The following is an 18,862-nucleotide window of genomic DNA, read 5'->3' as shown; positions in this document are numbered from 1 at the left end:
GGGGGAGGGGGGTGGGTATCTATCTGGAAATTGGGGTTACATTTATCAAAAAGACACAGTTCCTGCCACCACAGAGCTTATAATTTAGTGCAAGTAGAACTAATGAGAACAAACCAGATTACTCTACGTGGTGATAAGAGCTACCAAGGTAAAGGGAAGAGGTGGGCAGAGGGGACCACTTCAGACTAGTTGGTCACGGAATGCCACTTTGGGGAGGTGACATATGAACTGAAACCTGAAAGGCAATGAACCTGTGATGTGAGGAACTACAGCAACTGAATTATAGGAAGAGGAAACACTAAGTACAATGACCCCGAGGCAAGGAGAAGCCTGGCCCATTTAAAGAACAGGAAGAAGGCTGGGCAGGATGGCTCAAGCCCGTAATCCCAGCACTTTGGGAGACTGAGGTGGGCGGATCACGAGGTCACGAGATCCAGACCATCCTGTCCAACATGGTGAAACCCCGCTACTGAAAATACAAAAATTAGCTGGGCATGGTGGTGCGCACCTGTAGTCCCAGCAACTCGGGAGGCTGAGGCAGGAGAATTGCTTCAACCTGGGAGGCAGAGGTTGCAGTAAGCCGAGATCGCACCACTGCACTCCTCAAAAGATTATTCCTGGCGGACGCGGTGGCTCATGCCTATAATCCCAGCACTGTGGGAGGCTGAGGCGGATGGATCATCTGAGGTCAGGAGCTCAAGCCCAGCCTGGCCAACGTAGTGAAACCCCGTCTCTACTAAAAATACAAAAATTAGCCGGGCGTGGTAGTGTGCACCTGTAATCCCAGTTACTCAAGGTGCTGATGCAGAAGAATCACTTGGACCCGGGAGACGGAGGTTGCAGTGAGCCCAGATTGCACCACTGCCCAGCCTGGGCTACAGAGTGAGACTTTGTCTCAAAAAAAAAAAAAAAGTTTTTCCAGTTGCTGTTTGGAGACTAGAATCTAAAGGGGCAAGTGTGAAAGAGAGAATCCAGTCCACATGCTTGAACAGTGGGCCCAGGTGAGATGACAGGTTAGGATGGTAGCAGTAGGAAAGAAGTGGCCAGACTGGGGATAAAGTTGGTAAATGCAGTAATGTTGATGGATTGGGTGTGCAGGGCGAAGAAAAGAGAGAAATCAAGTGTGGTGCCCAGGTGTTGGTTTGGGCAGCCTGGTAACTAAGACGTCATCTTAGTTCAATGCCATGAACTACTGAGATGGCAAAGGCTCAGGAACGAGGGATGGAGGAGAGGGGATCAAGAGTCCAGGATGCCTTATTCTTTTTTCTTTTTTTTTGTATTGAGTTTAGCAAATTGATCTTGTTGGGGTTGAAGGCCCTTCTGACACATACTCAGGAGTGTCTTAAGTACAAACTATTAATATATGGCTGTTTGCTCTGACCCACCCATTCTGAACCAGATCATAAAGTTGATCTAATCCTTGCCTTCATGTGTGTGGTTCCCTTCTTTCCTCTCAGGGCCCATTTCCAGGTAGTGCTCCCTTGCTCCCTCTTTTCTCTCCATTTCTGCTGGCCCTCCGTCTCAGATTCCAGAGCCCTCATCCAGCCTCTTTACCACTGTCTCTTTTTCCTTCCTGTACCTTCTGGCTCTTGTCTATTCCCACTGCTTTATTCTCCTCCCCTCCACATCACAGCAAGGTTGGAAAAATTCTAAGCACTTCAATTGCCAAAAGGATATCTGCCAACCTCCTTCCAGCTCCTTATTAATAAGACAATTTCTAGGAAGATGTATCATCTTTGGCCACAGTTATAATTTGGCATTACACACAACTGACTTGACTCCATCCTCTGAGAATTAAGGTTTTCTTATATTCTTAATTGGAAATCAGCTAGGAGAGACAAGGAGTCCCCAAAGCATTAACAGATTACTGTTCAAAAGTTCACAAATTAGTTAACTGGAACTTATTTTCTACACAGAAATAAAACATAATAAAGGTTTCTAACATATACTGTCTATCAGTTCATATCACTCAAATATTTGCAACAAATTCCAGAAGAAAGTAAGTAAAGCTCAGAGAGAAACCAGACAGTTTCCAATTCTCAATCCAAACTTCTCTTCTTTGCTGAATGCGGTGGCTAATGCCTATAATCCCAGCACTTTGGGAGGCTGAGGCGGGCAGACTGCTTTAGTCTAGGAGTTCAAGACCAGCCTGGGCAACATGGCAAAACCCCATCTCCACATAAAATGCAAAAATTAGCCAGGCCTGGTGGTGCATGCCTGTAGTCTCAGCTACTCAGGAGGCGGAGGTGGGAGGACTGTTTGAGCCCAGAAGGTTGAGGTTGCAGTGAGCTATGATCATGCCACTGCACTCCAGCCTGGGTGACAGAGTAAGACCCTGTCTCAAAAACAAACAAAAAAGCAAAAAATTATCTTCTTCCCCAGATGACTGACACAAGGACTGCCTAAAACTTCAGAGTCAAACCCATTACTCTCTCTACTAAAAGGAGTAAGGACTTACCCTGGGACCCTACCAGAAAAATCACAGAAGAACATAAGAATAGTACGGGGTTTGGGAGGGCTGCTTCTTTAGATCAGCTATTATTAGTTGCAATTTTAAAAACCTAGGTTTGGCCGGCTGTGGTGGGTCACGCCTGTAATTCCAGCACTTTGGGAGGCCGAGGCAAGCAGATCACTTCAGGTCAGGGGGTTGAGACCAGGCTAGCTAACATGGTGAAACCCTGTCTCTACTAAAAATACAAAAATTAGGCGGGCATGGTGGTGGGCACCTATAATCCCAGCTACTTGGGAGGCTGAGGCAGGAGAATCACTTGAACCTGGGAGGCAGAGGTTGCAGTGAGCTAAGTTCATGCCATTGCACTACAGCCTGGGCGACAGAGCAAGACTCCGTCTCAAAATATAAACACAAAAAAACAAATAAAAAAATCCCCTAGGCTTTAAAAGATCAAGTACTGCCCAGGGTTACTATGTGAGTAAGTATCAGTCAGCTTAGTTGAAAGACAGATTTTGCTAAACTCATACTTTGCACTGCATTATTCCATCATCTGGGCAGGATATCAGTGGTTCATGAAATTTCCAATGACTTTTCAAAGGTACTTCTTTTGGGAAAAAGAGAGTTACAGACATTTTTTGATAGTAAAATATGCCATCACAAACTTATTTAGCAAAACGTAAGAAAAAAATTAAAGATTAATTGATTCAATCTAAGATTGCCAAATTACCATCTTTAATTAATAAAAATGGTCACTATAAAAACTTGACTTTGGGCCACTCAGGTAAAAATACTTTAGAAAGTTAAGACAACTGTTTTTATTTTTTAGAGACAAGGTCTTGCTCTGTCACCCAGGCTAGAAGGCACAATCATAGCTGACTGCAGCCTCGAACTCCAGGGCTCAAGCAATCCTCCCGCTTCAGCCTCCCTAGCAGCTAAGACTACAGGCATGCACAATGCCCAGCTAATTTAAAAAAAAAATTTTTTTTTTTGGCCAGGCACAGTGGCTCACGCCTGTAATTCCGGCACTTTGGGAGGTCGAGGCGGGCAGATCACAAGGTCAGGAGTTCAAGACCAGCATGACTAACATGGTGAAATCCCGTCTCTACTAAAAATACCAAAATTAGCCATGCGTGGTGGTGCAGGCCTGTAATCCCAGCTACTCAGGAGGCTGAGGCAGGAGAATCGCTTGAAGCTGGGAGGCGGAGATTGCAGTGAGCCAAGATCTGTGCCATTGCAATCTCAGCCTCCCGGGTTTACGCCATTCTCCTGCCTCAGCCTCCCGAGTAGCTGGGACTACAGGCGCCCACCACCTCGCCCGGCTAGTTTTTTGTATTTTTTAGTAGAGACGGGGTTTCACCGTGTTAGCCAGGATGGTATCGATCTCCTGACCTCGTGATCCGCCCGTCTCGGCCTCCCTAATTTTTTTAAAGATAAGGGCTCGTTATGTTGCCCAGGTTGGTCTCAAACTCCTGGGCTCAAGCAATGCTCCTACCTTGGCCTCCCAAAGCATTGGGATTACAGAAGTGGGCCACCACACCCAGCCAAATGTCACTTTTTTCAATTAAGACAGTTGTCTCTGCCAGGCATGGTGGCCACACCTATAATCCCAGCACTTTGGGAGGCAAAGGCAGGAAGATGGCCTGAGTCGAGGAGTTCCAGACCAACATGGACAACATAGCAAGATCCCATCTCTACAAAAAACAGAAGAAAAAAAATGAAATTCATTAGAGTGTATTTTGTTTTCCTCCATCACACTTACCACCATGTGACAATTTTTGTGTTGTTATTGTCTTCCTCCACTAGACTGTAGTTTCAATAAAAGAATGGATTCTGTCTATTTTGTTCATTGCTATATTCCAAGCACCTATTAACAGTCCCTGGCCCATAGCAGATATCTGATGAATAATTTTTCAGTGTTGAAAGAATAAATGAACTTTCAAAAACTGGGAATAGAACATAAAAGCATAATCCAGTGGAGGAAGTTAAGTTTGGGGAAGAAGGTTCCAGTGAGAGGTCCTGATGGTGTGAGACATGATCATGTATGAGGTGCGAAGCAAAAGAAGTTTGTTACGTTCACACAGGTGCCACAGGTCTTGTGTTTAAACTGTCACATTTAACTGACAGAACAGCACTGCTGTGCTCACTTGCGCATGACTTCTTTCTTGCAGGCTGTTTCTTCATCTGAGCCTTTTACTTTACTTAAACTGTAATTCCAAAACTGCTTGGTTATCTGATTTTTCAGCTCTAATAGATCAGAAGTTAGAATCAGAATGGCTTCAGAGGAGCAAGCACACTAGTTTAGAGACAGTCTGGCAGCCAATATGCTGACAACCAGGAAAAAGAAAATAAAGCGGACACCCAAAAAAAGCACACGGATCTGGTATCATTTCGTTTCAATTCAAATATATCCAAATACACACACACACACACACACACACACACACACACACACACACACACATATATATGTACCGTGAAAGTTTTGCTATTTCAGGACGAGTAACTGATTTTCATAATGATGACATTTCATCAAGAAAAGCTTAGACTGTGTTCTGTAGACTGTGCTTAAAAGAAACACAAAGCTCTATCAACCTTTATTAATTTCTATAAGATTATAAATGTAAAAGTTTGGTCATTTAAGAGGACGAAGTAATCAGCTGGAAAATTTAGTTATGTAGAATACCCAGTCCCTGGAGATGATAGCTTTTTGGGTTTTATTTTGAGGGTCTATTATGTGACAGGAGCCACAATAAGTCCTTGCTTTTTCTGGAATCTTCTCAACAACTTTCATAAACTATAAGCATTCCTATTTTCCAGATTAGAAAACTGAGGTAAAAGAGGGTAACTGTATCTCCAAATCAGACATACTGAACATGGTACATCTGGGATTCAAACTCAGGTGTAGACTACAAATCACATGCTCTTTCTTCACAGCGAGCTGCCTTCACATCACTAATTAACTCAGGGAAGTGAAGTATTCAGCACCCTTGGTGAAAAAATGAGACATCTTAGAGGACAACAGAATTCAGCATTGCTCTCCAAAGCCATGAGCCTAGAATCCAAACCTGTATTTGCCACCCTTTTTATTATACTCTCTGTATTTCCTGTGGCTTAAAAGATTGAATGCCTATTTGTGATAGTCGAAGAATTCAATATTATCTATTTATTATGGATTCACCATGCACTAACTCTAATATTTTCTTTACCCTTTATTCTTCAGTCAATGAAAGATAAAAAATCGTTCCATTATAAAGCAAGAAATGTGGGACATTCAAATAAATATGGGTGATATGGATGAAGCCAAAACTAACTGGTGAAGGAACACCAAAATTTAGAGGTCTCCATGGAAATTCAACTTTTTGACAGTGTTGTCATTCAAATATCACCACTTTTTTTGTTTTGTTTTAGTTCCATATGAGAAAGACACTTTTCAGACATCATTCTCTGGTAAGAAGTAACAAGATATTTCAGGCTAGAAATACATGTTCTCCTTTTAAAACATAAGAAATTATATTAACATATAGAACTAAATGATATTTTATTTTGCCTTATGCTTATGTAAAATTCCAACTTACCATATCTGTGCTAAAACAGGTTGAGGTAACCCAGATTGAAAAAAAAAGTTTCTAGCTTGATCACCTGTAAATTAAACGGAAAAAGTTTCAGGAAAAAAAAAAAAAAAAATTCCAACAGCTAACAGAAATCCTCTAACAGCAAAATTACGAAATTTAAAAAGAGGCTGGTAATACTATAAATACTGAGTTGAGTGCATTATAAAAGTCCAAGGATAAGCCCAAAGGCAACAGTAAAACAATCCATCAGCACTAACTTTAGGATTCAAAAAAATCATCTCAATAAAGGCCTACCATTTCCCAGCATAGATTTTCCACTTTAATTAATCTGCTATTAACTAAGGATGAATAGCTACCCACTGTGCAAAAGCACATCTATAGGAATCCTTAGGAAACTGATGACCCATACTTTCACTTTATAAAAAAAGTTATTTGCCATTCCCAATACCTATACTCCAAATTCTGGGTACTTCTGATATATTTACAGAGAATAAATAACAATGATTAAGAACCACACCTGAGGTCAGGAGTTCAAGACCAGCTTGGCCAATATGGTGAAGCCCCATCTCTACCAAAAATACAAAAAATAAGCTAGGCGTGGTAGTGGGTGCCTGTAATCCCAACTACTTGGGAGGTTGAGGCAGGAGAATTGTTTGAAACTGGGAGGCAGAGGTTGCAGTGAGCCGAGATCACGCCATTGTACTCCAGCCTGGGCAACAAGAGCGAAACTCTGTCTCAAAAAAAAATAGCAGGGCGTGGTAGCAGAACAATTCCCCAGGAAATAAAGATTCCATTTTTTCTAAAGTGAATTCCTGAAAAATAATCAAACAGGAAAATTAGTTTGTTTATTTTTTGAGATGGAGTCTCGCTCTGTCACCCAGCCTGGAGTGCAGTGGCGTGATCTCGGCTCACTGCAACCTCTGCTTCTTGGGTTCAAGCAATTCTCCTGCTTCAGCCTCCCAAGTGGCTGGGATTACAGGCGCTCACCACCACACCCAGCTGATTTTTTATTTTTAGTAGAGATGGGGTTTCACTATGTTGACCAGGCTGGTTTGGAACTCCTGACCTCAAGAGATCTGCCCGCCTCAGCCTCCCAAAGTGCTGGGATTACAGGTGTGAACCACTGGTCCTTTGATCTTAACAAATTCCCATAAATTATATGCACAAACCAGTGGTTTGACATGCACTAAAAATTGCAAACAAGGTATGATTCCATTACGTGTAAAAAAATTATAAAAGGAGAGGCACAAGGTTAAGGCAAAATAGGTAAATGTCTCTCCTTGGTCATATTTGCCCATCTCGGCTTTGCATAATAGAGTTTCCACAGACATCTGCACTACTGATAAGTAAAAATGAAAAAATGCTGACTCTGATTACCAGTAATGAATCCAGATATTGGCTTTAAACTATGGAACTGCTGATCATGCTTCGCTCTTTCCTCTACAGTTATGGCCCAGATATCCAGGCTGCCTAAAATCCAAAGAAAAGACAAACAAATTATTCAGCGAGAAAAGCAAAACAAAATGCTCTCACACACTATTTCCACAGCACTTCAATATTCTGTCTATGTATTATAAAGACTTGATAAAGTCACATCTGCTTGTCCTTGGAAGTTATGCATATAAAGTTAGAAAATTAAGTGTAAAACAGGACACAAAATGTAAGAAACAGAAAGAGAGAGAAAGGGAGGGAAAGGAAAGAAGAGGCACACATTCCTTTTTTAGAAACTTGTCTTATAAGTTAGCAAGATTATAATAAATTAATAATTTACTTACATAAACCCAAGCAACAGACTAAATTAACTTAAACCTAAAACTGTACCCTCAAGTGCCTTAAATGCCACAGGCAAAAGTAATGAAAGAAGAAGTTCAGTGTGATAAATATCCATGAAAATCTTTTGGGGGGTGATTAAAATATTAATATATTAGATTGTGGTGATGGTTGCACAACTATAAATTTGCTAAAAATTATTATATAGCTAAAGCTAGTAAATTTTATGGAATATAAATTATATTTCACTAAAGCTGTTTTTAAAAATAGGTATCTCAGTATGCAGGAAGCACAGTTAAAAAAAAAACAAGAGGGGCAGGGATGTCCTGATATGAAATAATAGCCAAAGAGAATGAGTTTTAGGTTTTCCTTCAGTTTCAGCTCTTAGGCTGACTACATGTCCACTCACGACTGAGATCTTGCTGACTTTAGTCCTAGGTCTCCTCAAATTGACTAAAATAATTCTAGATTATATACATGGAAAGCTTTCAAAAGCTTGGACACCTTCCACAAAACTGGGAACACACAATACGTATGTTTCACACAAAATGTGAATGTGCCCAGCACATCAGCAAAAACATCTAAACATTGCATCTCTCCTCTCTACCGGGTCTGGTATAACACTGACCGATAAAGTAAAAATCCATTCAGTCACTGGAAAAATATTTACTGTGGGGATGAAGTGGTGTCCAAGACAGAGATGACCCCTTCCCTCACAGGCCTTACAGGTCTGAACTTCTAGAAGAAATTTTCACTGCCCTGTCAGAATTCATCCCTGTAACTATAAACAAAAACCAAAAATTGTACAGTAATTAAAGGGAACAAAAATAAAATAGAATAGTAATTCTGAAAAGTTTACAGATCTCTGCACCAGAATCCCACAGAGACTTTTACTCTCTTCATGATGAGATTAGACAGCTTCCAAGAGTACTCCGTTAATATAAATTTGTAATAAGTATTTTTTAATAAGTACTACTTTTTAATAAGTATTTTTGTTAAAAAGTAACTTGGGTGTAAGCAAGAACAATTAACAATTTCCTAATAACATTAGGAAAAATTACCCACAAAACACATTTTATGCAGACTGATACGTTTCAAACTTATGTTTAGTTTAATTAAAGTAAAACAAACAAAAATGTCATGCTTCAAATCCAGGCTTTGAAAAAGTGTAAATGACCCCATCACTTCAAAAAATAACTTGCTGATAAAAAAACAGAGGAGTGGGGGAAAATTCACTAAGAGACTTGGGAAAGACATGGCCTAATTGCAATGTTTGTATCTTATTTGGATCCCAATTTAAACAAACAAATCATAACAAGAAATGTCTAAAGACTATCAGGGAAATGTCCGAAGACTATAAGGTACAGACTAGATATAGCAAACATTTTATAGGTACGATAATATGGTATTGTACATTTATTTATTTATTTTGAGATGGAGTCTTGCTCTGTCACCCAGGCTGGAGTGCAGTGGTATGACCTTGGCTCACTGCAACCTCCGCCTCCCAGGTTCATGTCATTCTCCTGCCTCAGCCTCCCGAGTAGCTGGGACTACAGGCGCCCCCCACCATGCCCGGCTAATTTTTGTATTTTTCATAGAGACAGGGTTTCACTACGTTGGCCAGGCTGGTCTTGAACTCCGGACCTCAGGTGATCCACCGGCCTTGGCCTCCCAAAATGCTGGGATTACAAGCATGAGCCACCACGCCTGGCCCGGTATTGTAAATTTTTATAGATGTGATAATGCCACTGAAGTTGTCTTTAAATGTTTTCTTATCTTTTAGGTACACATACTAAAATATTTATAGATGAAATGATATGATGCCTGGGAGTTGCTCCAAAAGAATCCAGATGAAACAATATTGGGCATGAGTTGATAATTAATGAAACTATATGATGGAATACATGAAGGTTGATTACATTATTTTCTCTACTTTTTAATTTTAAATTTGCCATAATATCAAGTTTTTAAAATCTGGTCCCAAAGTACATTAAAAAGAGAAATTTCTGAAAACTTACCACCAAAAGGTGTTGGAAACTGAGCCATGGTTCTGTTACTTTTACCTTGCTAATCGACGCCTGTAAGTGAAATGCAACATTTAAGTTTATGAAAACTTAATTCCTGTATAATCATAAACACACCAGCATGCTGTCTTTAATGGTCAGAGGACTAACACTAGAGCCAGAGCATAGCTCTACAATTAAGGAATTCATTCATTCACGTGTTACTTTTTAAATACAGAGTTGTCCCTTATTATCCCAGGAAGATAGGTTCCAAGACTTCCCATGGATTAAAAAAAAATCCGTGGATCCTCAAGTCCCTGATATAAAATGGCACAGTATTTGCATATAACCTAAGCAAGTCCTCTCGCATACTTTAATCTCTAGGTTACTTACAACACCTAATACAATGTAAATGCTATGTAAACAACTGTTATACTGTATGCTTAGAATTCCGTACATGTTTAGTACAGACGCAATTTTTTTCCCCCAAATGTTTTCAATCTGTGGTAGGCTGAAGCTACAGACTTTGTGAAACCGATGGATACGGAGGGCTGACTGTACCTTTTTCTTAACCATCTATAAATATCAGTCCGTCTACTTGATGGTTATAATCAAAGCTTCTTTTCATTGAGCACTTAGAACATGCTACACATTATACTACGTAATTCACAGGTCTTATCTCTTCTACTCATCATCACAGCCCTGTGAGATAGGTTACCATTATTACCATCCCCATATTATGGATCAGGAAAATGAAAATCAGAGGCGGTACGTGATTAGCGCAATACCATTCGTTTGGTGACCAAAGGCTGTGGAGTTAGCAGGACAGCTAACTCCACAGCCTTTCTCCACGAAAAACACGAAGACTTTGAGAAAGACTGTAAACAATGCATATTACACTAACATCTGTCCCAGAATACCAAACACAAATTTAATGCTCCAAAAATCTCCATCAGGCATTATTTATTCATGAACAGCCGATATGAAAAAAAGTCAGTCCTCTTCTCTAACTAAAAACAGAAATCCAGATTTAGGGCCAGGTGCAGCGGCTCAGGATATCAAGACCATCCTAACACAGTAAAACCCAGTCTCTACTAAAAATAAAAAAAAATTTTTTAAATTAGCTGGGCATGGTGGCGGGCACCTGTAGTCCCAGCTACTCAAGAGGCTGAGGCAGGAGAATGGCGTGAACCCGGCAGGTGGAGCTTGCGGTGAGCTGAGATCGCACCACTGCACTCCAGCCTGGGCTACAATGCAAGACTCCGTCTCAAAAAAATCCAGATTTAGTGAATATTTTTCCTTATGTTTAACAGGGTAAATGCACAGTTAAAAATGAGTATTGGCTGGGCGCAGTGGCTCACACCTGTAATCCCAGCACTTTGAGAGGCTGAGTCAGGCAGATCACTTGAGTCCAGGAGTTCGAGATTAGCCTGGGCAACATGGCAAAACCCTGTTTCTAGTGAAAATACAAAAATTAGCCAGGCATGGTTGCATGAGACTGTAGTCCCAGCTACTCCGGAGGCTGAGGCAGCAGAATAACCTGAGCTCGGGAGGTCAAGGCTACAGTGAGCTGAGATCACTGTACTCCAGCCAGAGCAACTGGAGTGAGACCCTGTCTCAAAAATAAAAATTAAAAAGATAAATAAATAAATGAGTACTACTCACAGATTTAAAATCTTAAATTTAGATTTTAAAAAATGACAGTCTCTTGCCCTAATACATCTCAATTTCATCTTCCAATTTGTCCACAGAAGTTTTTTCCAACTACCACATTTTTAAATTTCCAAAAGCACTTTCTCATTCTCTGTTCTTCTGTTTCTTGGATCACTGGATTCCTCTGGGTTCCTTTATCGTTCATTGGCTCGTTGACTGGGTCTCTTTCACTTTTTTTTTTTTTTTGAGACGGAGTCTCGCTTTGTTGCCCAGGCGATCTCAGCTCACTGCAACCTCTGCCTTCCAGGTTCAAGGAATTCTCTTGCCTCAGCCTCCTGAGTAGCTGGGATTACAGGCACGCCTCACCATACCTGACTATTTTTTGTATTTTTAGTAGAGATGGGGTTTCACCATGTTGGCCAGGCTGGTCTCGAACTCCTGACCTTGTGATCCGCCCATCTTGGCCATCTCTTTCACTTTTAAGGTTTTCCTCATATATCTAGTGATCCCCGGATGTGCCTCCATATTTAATAGTTAGTCACTAAAAAAATGCCCAAGCTCAGCGTGGGTGGCAGGTTTGTTGACTGATGGGCTTCTCTGTAAAACGATCAGGTATATTGGGTCCCCTTTTCATTGGGAGACCTCCAAATGTTCAGTATGTGGAGGTTTCTTCATCGAAGCTGTTAAGTTTTGCCAGACAGAACGAAGTGCTGGGTGGGATGCGAAGGGATCAACTCATGTAAGTGCTGCCTTGAGGAGTAGTGAAGGAAGGAAGGAGCAGGTAGGGTCCTACACTTCAGTGTGCAGACTTGTACAGGCTCACTTGACTTTCAATCGTGTGCTTCACCTCTCTAGTCTGGAGCACTTCTGGTTCTAATGCTCCTCCCATTTCCCCAGCACACAGAAGACTGAAGTAGTTACCCATCTGCTGGGGTATAGGAGAGAAAGGTCTAAAAGATCTGGATATGGATTTTTAAGGAATTTCCACTGTGAGCTGTAAAACTGACTTCAGCCTTTTGGAATATGTGGAGCCTCCAAGCACAAGGAACGCTCTCAAGATATCCCTGGGGCATGCTGATTTGTATCTCCGTAACTGATCTCTGCAGGTACTTAGGTGGTATCTTCCTCTGTGAACTCAGTTACTACTCCTCCATTCACTTTCTGTTTTGAAAAATTGTTAAAATCTTTGGTCATTGTCTCCTTTACTGTTATGTTTCTCCTTATGAATTAAGATTTTATTTATTTAGGTGTTTTATTATTTTATTTATTTTCTGAGAGTCTTGCTCTTTCCCCAGGCTGGAGTGCAGTGGCGCAATCTTGGCTCACTGCAACCTCCACCTCCTGGGTTCAAGTAAGTCTCCTGCCTCTGCCTCCCAAGTAGCTGGGATTACAGGTGACACCACGCCATCCGCCCGGCTATGAATTAACTTTTTACAGCTTCCTTTGAGATAACTGCAGACTCTAGGACACCATATCTAACCAGAGGTCTGTAAATCCAGTTGTGAATCAGACTACTTCTCACTGTAGATTCCCTTTAGAAACTGCAGCTGCCCTTCTTTTCCTCCACTATTTCTCATTCAATATACTGTATGGCAACCTTGATAATTCTCTTAAAAATTTTAGTGTGTTTTATCTCACTTAGTCCTCATAAAATCCTTTTGGAATCAACATGTCATATATATTTTTGTAGAGCTTCCCAAAAATGCTAAGCTCTGATTTTAAATGCATAGTATAACAGATATTTAATATATATGAGAATACATTCTGCTCAGTTTTACTTCCGTTTTTTTACTTTGCTGCAAAATGAAGAGGTTATTGATTTCTCTTCTTTGTATCCAGCTACTTTACCACACTTTCTTATTAGTGCTAATAGTCTCACAAATGAAACTCTTAGATTTCCTAGATGTATATCTTCTGGAAATAAAGAATTTAGCCTTACATTACTAGCCCAAAGCAACAATACTAAGCTATACACAACAGTTGTGATAGCAATAATTTTTGTATTGCCTGTGATTTTCACAGTGATAGTTTTGGTATTTCATATTTTAATAGGTTGTTGTTGTATTTTAGTAAAGATTATTTACCATATTTATGTAGTTTTCTTCTATTCCTATTTTTTATAATTTTATTAAGAAATGGCTAAATTTTTTTCAGAAGCTCTTTAAGCATCTAGTGAGATAATGAATTTCTCCTTTACTTACATTCTGAATTATAGTGACATATTTGCGAATACTGAATTATCCTAGAATTTGTACAATAGAACAATTCATATATGCATGTTATTCTTTCACTACACAGCTAGGTTTGATTTGTTAATATTTTCTTTAAATTTTTTGTTTAAGAAAATGTTATACATAATACTATGCAAGAAATGGCAAATCCAGAGGAAATGCATGCATTTCTATCTCCCTATAAATCTTGAAAATTATCTTAGGAAAAAATGATTTTATGAAGTTAGCATTAGCTTCATACTAAACTATGATACTGAAAGCATTAAAAAGAGACCATTTTTACTTATAGATACAATAATTTTACGCTTTACTTTAAATATTTCACAGCTACTGTGAGAGGATCACAGCAGCAAACGTAAGTATAACTCTTATGATTTAAAATATACTTTAGTCATTATCAGTTCCTGACAAAGCACCTAGGACTATTTGTTATTTATCATCCTACTCTAGAACTTAGGAAATAATTCTCACCCTAGGTGAATCTCTACCCCAAAAGCCTTCACCTCACTATGACCAATATTAGACTACATTTGCCTTCTGGCCCTTCTGACCTCCAACTCTACTTCTCCTTCATCTCTATCTCTTAAGTGACAACCAAAGGGACTCTACGTTCTCTCTCTTTCCCTCCCTAATTAAAGCCTTATTTCTTTAGTGTCATGTTTTCAGCTGGATGTGAGCAAAGAATCCACCTAATGAAAACTAAATTATGTTTATGTATGAATGAAGATGTACCTTTCAGACTTATTCACTAACACAATAGCCAAATGATGGTTTAAAGATGAGGCTGGAATTTTCCCACATAATTTTCTTCTAACCACAGGTCTTTCCAATGCCAATCACAGCGAGGTTCTCCCTGGTTCCTAAGGAACCCCAGACAATAGTAGTAACATGTAGACGAAGCAACATCTTTCAATCACATCTCCTTTTCTGTTCTATGCTACCTGGACAGACCATGGAGATGACATCTTGGCTTAAGGTGTTTTGTCCTACCGTTACACATGCTTGCTGTATGAATTACTATAATCTGAAAAAAATATAGTAATTTGTAAAAGGCTACCATGTTGAGACTGGGAATGGTGGCTCACGCCTTAATCCCAGCACTTTGGGAGGCTGAGGCGGGCAGATCACGAGGTCAGCAGAGCGAGACCATCCTGGCTAACATGGTGAAACCCCGTATCTACTAAAAATACCAAAAGAAATTAGCTGGGTGTAGTGGCAGGCGCCTGTAGTCTCAGCTACTACGGAGGGTGAGGCAGGAGAATGGCGGGAACCCGGGAGGTGGAGCTTGCAGTGAGACTAGATCATGTCACTGCACTCCAGTCTGGGAGACAGAGCAAGACTCTGTCTCAAAAACAAAAAAAAGCTACCATGTTGAAAAAGAATAATCACATATCCAAGACATTAAATAATGTCACAAAACCTGGTCGGGGGCAGTGGCTCCCACCTGGAATCCCAGCACTTTGGAAGGCTGAGGCAGGCGGATCACTTAAGGTCAGGAGTTTGCGACCAGCCTGGCCAACATGATAAAATCCTGTCTCTAATAAAAATAGAAAAATTAGTTGGGCGTGGTGGTGGTCGCTTGTAATCCCAGCTACTCGGGAGGATGAGACAAGAATCGCTTGAACCCAGGAGGCAGAGGTTACAGTGACCGAGATCCTGCCATAGCACTCCAGCGTGGGCAGCAACAGCAAGACTCAGTCTCAAAAATAAAAATAAAATAAAATGTCACAAACCAGAGTTCTGTTTCTGCTACAGCAGACAGAACACAAAATATAACTATAATACTTGAAGACAATAAGAAGTAAACAAAAGTAGGCAGATTTGGGAGGTGAGTAAAAAGTTTCTAAAAAGTGTCCTTTTCATGGAGTAAAAAGTTTCTTTTTCGTCTTTTCTCTACAACTCTGCCCCACAGGCGGGCCCCAGTCAGGAAGCTATGCAGTGAAGCACAGGTGCAGAGACTAAAACTCCAGCAGAAACAGTCTTTGTGGTTAAAGGAATTAATGAAAAAGGCACCTGTGGGCTGTAAAGTGTGGGGAAAACCGGAGAGGAAAAAGCTAGAAACGGGGACCTGCCATTGTGTGAATGAATTCCTGCTCATTTCAGGCTCACACCTGAGATATGGATATGCACGGCAGGCTCAAAGTAGCACAGCACTTGTCTTGAAAACTAAACTGAGAAAGGAACCCCTGTCTACAGACAACACAGAGAATTTATAGTATGGTATATAACCAAGGTAGATCTAACCAAGTTAGATACCTACTGAAACAAACAGCATTCTGCAGAGGATTACAACAGCACACAACATCTATACAACATGAAACTCACAATGTCCAGAATATAATCCAAAACTACTGGACATACAAAGAAGTAGGAAAATCTGACAAATTCTAAAAAAAAAAAAAAAAAATTGCAATCAACAGATGCCAACTCCAAGACAATGAAAATGTTGAAATTATCACACAAAGACTGTGGAACAGCCATTACACCTACTTTCCACGAGACAAACACAAATGAATGGAAATATACAAGTTATCAGCAGAGAAAGAAAAACTAGTTTAAAAAGAATCAAATGTAAATTTTAGAGAGAAACTGAGATCTTTAAGAATTAAGGCAAAGCAAAAGAAATTGCAAACATCTGACTAAATATAAAATTATTTTATATTATTAAGCTCTTTAAAATAAGGCAGGAGAATCACTTGAACCCGAGAGGCGGAGGTTGCAGTGAGCCGAGATCACACCACTGCACTCCAGCCTGGCGACCGAGCAAGACTCTGTCTCAACAACAACAACAAAAACTTCCCCCAAAAGAAAGCCGTAGTCTGTTTCACTGGTGAATTCTTTCAAAGAAGAAATAATACAAAAATCATGCAAAGTTTTTCAAACAAAAAGGAGATCACTGCCCACCTCACTTTTTAAGGTCATACAACTATCAAGCTCTTTAAAATATGTAGACTGTTGAAAACAAATATTGTAACCCTTGTAGTAGGGTTTCAACATAAATATAACACATATGATAACTGTAACATAAATGTCTCTGGGGGGAGAGTAAAGGGACTTATATGGCTGTAAGCCTTCTACATTCTACATGAAGTGATAAATTATTAACTCTAAGTTGATTATAAAAGGTTAAGTAAATATATTTACCACCTGGAGCAATTACACAACACACACACACACACAGAGAAAAAGATATGGCCAAAAAGTCAAGAGGCAAATGAAAATGGAATGTTAAAAATCCAAAGACATCAAGAAAAAAGAAACAGAAGAAAGAAAGAAAGAAAAAAAAACCAGAAAGGACAAACAAAACCAATAATAGGAAGATGGCAGGTCTAATTCCAACAACCGATAATTACATTAAATGTTAATACTCTAAACAATAACAGAGAAAAAAACTTGGAAAAAGAAATGTAAACCAACAATAAGTAGAAGAAAGGAAATTACAATGATATGGCAGAATGAATAAAAATTCAGACAATAGAGAAAATCACAAAATCAAAATCTGGTTCTTTGAAAAAATTTATGAACCTCGAGCTAGAGACAGAGAAAAAAAATCATAGAAATAAGGGGCATCCCCATCAATCCTACATTTAAAAAATAATACATAGTAAAAACAGCTTTATGCCAACAAATTTGACAGTGTAGATAAAATAAACAAATTTCTTGGAAAATAAAGCTTACTAAAATTGATACGAGAATCTGAATACTCCTATATTTATTAAAGAAGCTGGTTTTATCATGAATAACCTTCCCCGGCCAGGAGCCGTGGCTCACGTCTGTAATCCCAGCACTTTGGGATCACAAGGTCAGGAGATCGAGCCCATCCTAGCCAACGTCTCTACTAAAAATACAAAAATTAGCTGGGTGTGGTAGCACGTGCCTGTAGTCCCAGCTACTCGGGAGGCTGAGGCAGGAGAATCACTCGAACCCGAGAGGCGGAGGCTGCAGTGAGCCGAGATCATACCACTGCACTCCAGCCTGGCGACCGAGCAAGACTCCATCTCAACAACAACAAAAAAACTTCCCCCAAAAGAAAGCCATAGTCTGTTTCACTGGTGAATTCTGTCAAAGAGGAAATAATACAAAAATCATGCAAAGTTTTTCAAACAAAAAGGAGATCACTGCCCACCTCACTTTTTGAGGTCATACAACTATAACACCAAAACCTCACAGACATTACAAAAAATAAATAATAGAACAAGATCCCTAAAGAAGATAGATACAAAAATCATTCACGAAAATTAAAAATTGAACATCAATATCATACAAAAAGCATACTAAAATATAACCAAACAGTTTATCCTAGAAATGCAAGGTTAAACCATTCGGAAAATGTAATATACCATATTAGCAGAGTAAAGCAGAAAGCCCATATGATCATGTGAATAGATATCTTTTTAAAAGCTTCTGACAAAAACTCAGCCTTCAATCATGATTTTAAAAAAACCTCTCAGCAAATCAGAATTAGTAGGAAACTTCTACAGATACAGGGCACCCATGAAAAACCTACACCTAACATCACAGTTAACGGTTAAAGACTGAACTTCTCAGCCTGAGATCAGGAAGAAGGCAAGGATATCTGCTTTTCCCACTTCTATGCAACATGGATGTGGAGATTCTACTCAATAAAGTATTAAGGTAAGAAATAGCAAAAAATAGGCATAAAGATTGGAAAATAAAAATAAAGCTCTCCTTATTTATAGATATCACTGTTTATAAAGAAAATCCCAGAGAATCTAGAAAACAATGACTATATTCAATAAGTGAATTTAACAAAACTGCAGGATAAAAGGTTAATGTATTAAAATGAACTGAATTCTTAAATACTAGCAAGCAAAAAATTGTAGAGTGGAATTAAGAAAAACAACTGTTTTCCAGTAGCATCAAAAAATGTAAAATTTCTAAATGTAAATTTAACAAAAGACAGGCTGGGCATGGTGGCTTACACCTGTAATCCCAGCACTTCAGGAAGCCAAGGTGGGCGAGTCACCTGAGGACAGGAGCTCGAGACCAGCCTGACCACTAAAAATACAAAATCAGCCAGGCATGGTGGCACATGCCTGTAATTCCAGCTACTTGGGAGGCTGAGGCATGAAAATCGCTTGAACCTGGGAGGCCGAGCCTGGGCAACAAGAGTGAAACTCCGTCTCAAACAAACAAAAAAACACATACAAGGCCTCTGCA

The 18,862-nt window shown here is 39.7% G+C and overlaps 1 protein-coding gene across 11 annotated transcripts in view; it reads right to left on the bottom strand.

Moving 5' to 3' along the window:
• The window catches only part of ITSN1 (intersectin 1), a 243,923-nt gene that overhangs the window by 160,304 nt on the left and 64,757 nt on the right, over window positions 1–18,862 (bottom strand). For 10 of the 11 annotated variants that reach the window (XM_009202312.4, XM_009202315.4, XM_009202320.4 and 7 more), the window contains exons 2-4: window positions 9,813–9,872; window positions 7,402–7,494; window positions 6,028–6,091 (exon numbers count right to left, since the gene is read on the bottom strand). In XM_009202312.4, the coding sequence (XP_009200576.1) occupies window positions 6,028–6,091; window positions 7,402–7,494; window positions 9,813–9,840 (185 nt within the window). In that variant the 5' untranslated portion in view covers window positions 9,841–9,872. 11 annotated transcript variants of the gene reach the window in all.

This window comes from Papio anubis, chromosome 4 (genome assembly GCF_008728515.1).
Source record: "Papio anubis isolate 15944 chromosome 4, Panubis1.0, whole genome shotgun sequence".
NCBI lineage: Eukaryota > Metazoa > Chordata > Mammalia > Primates > Cercopithecidae > Papio > Papio anubis.
This window is presented reverse-complemented; position numbering and strand designations above follow the sequence as displayed.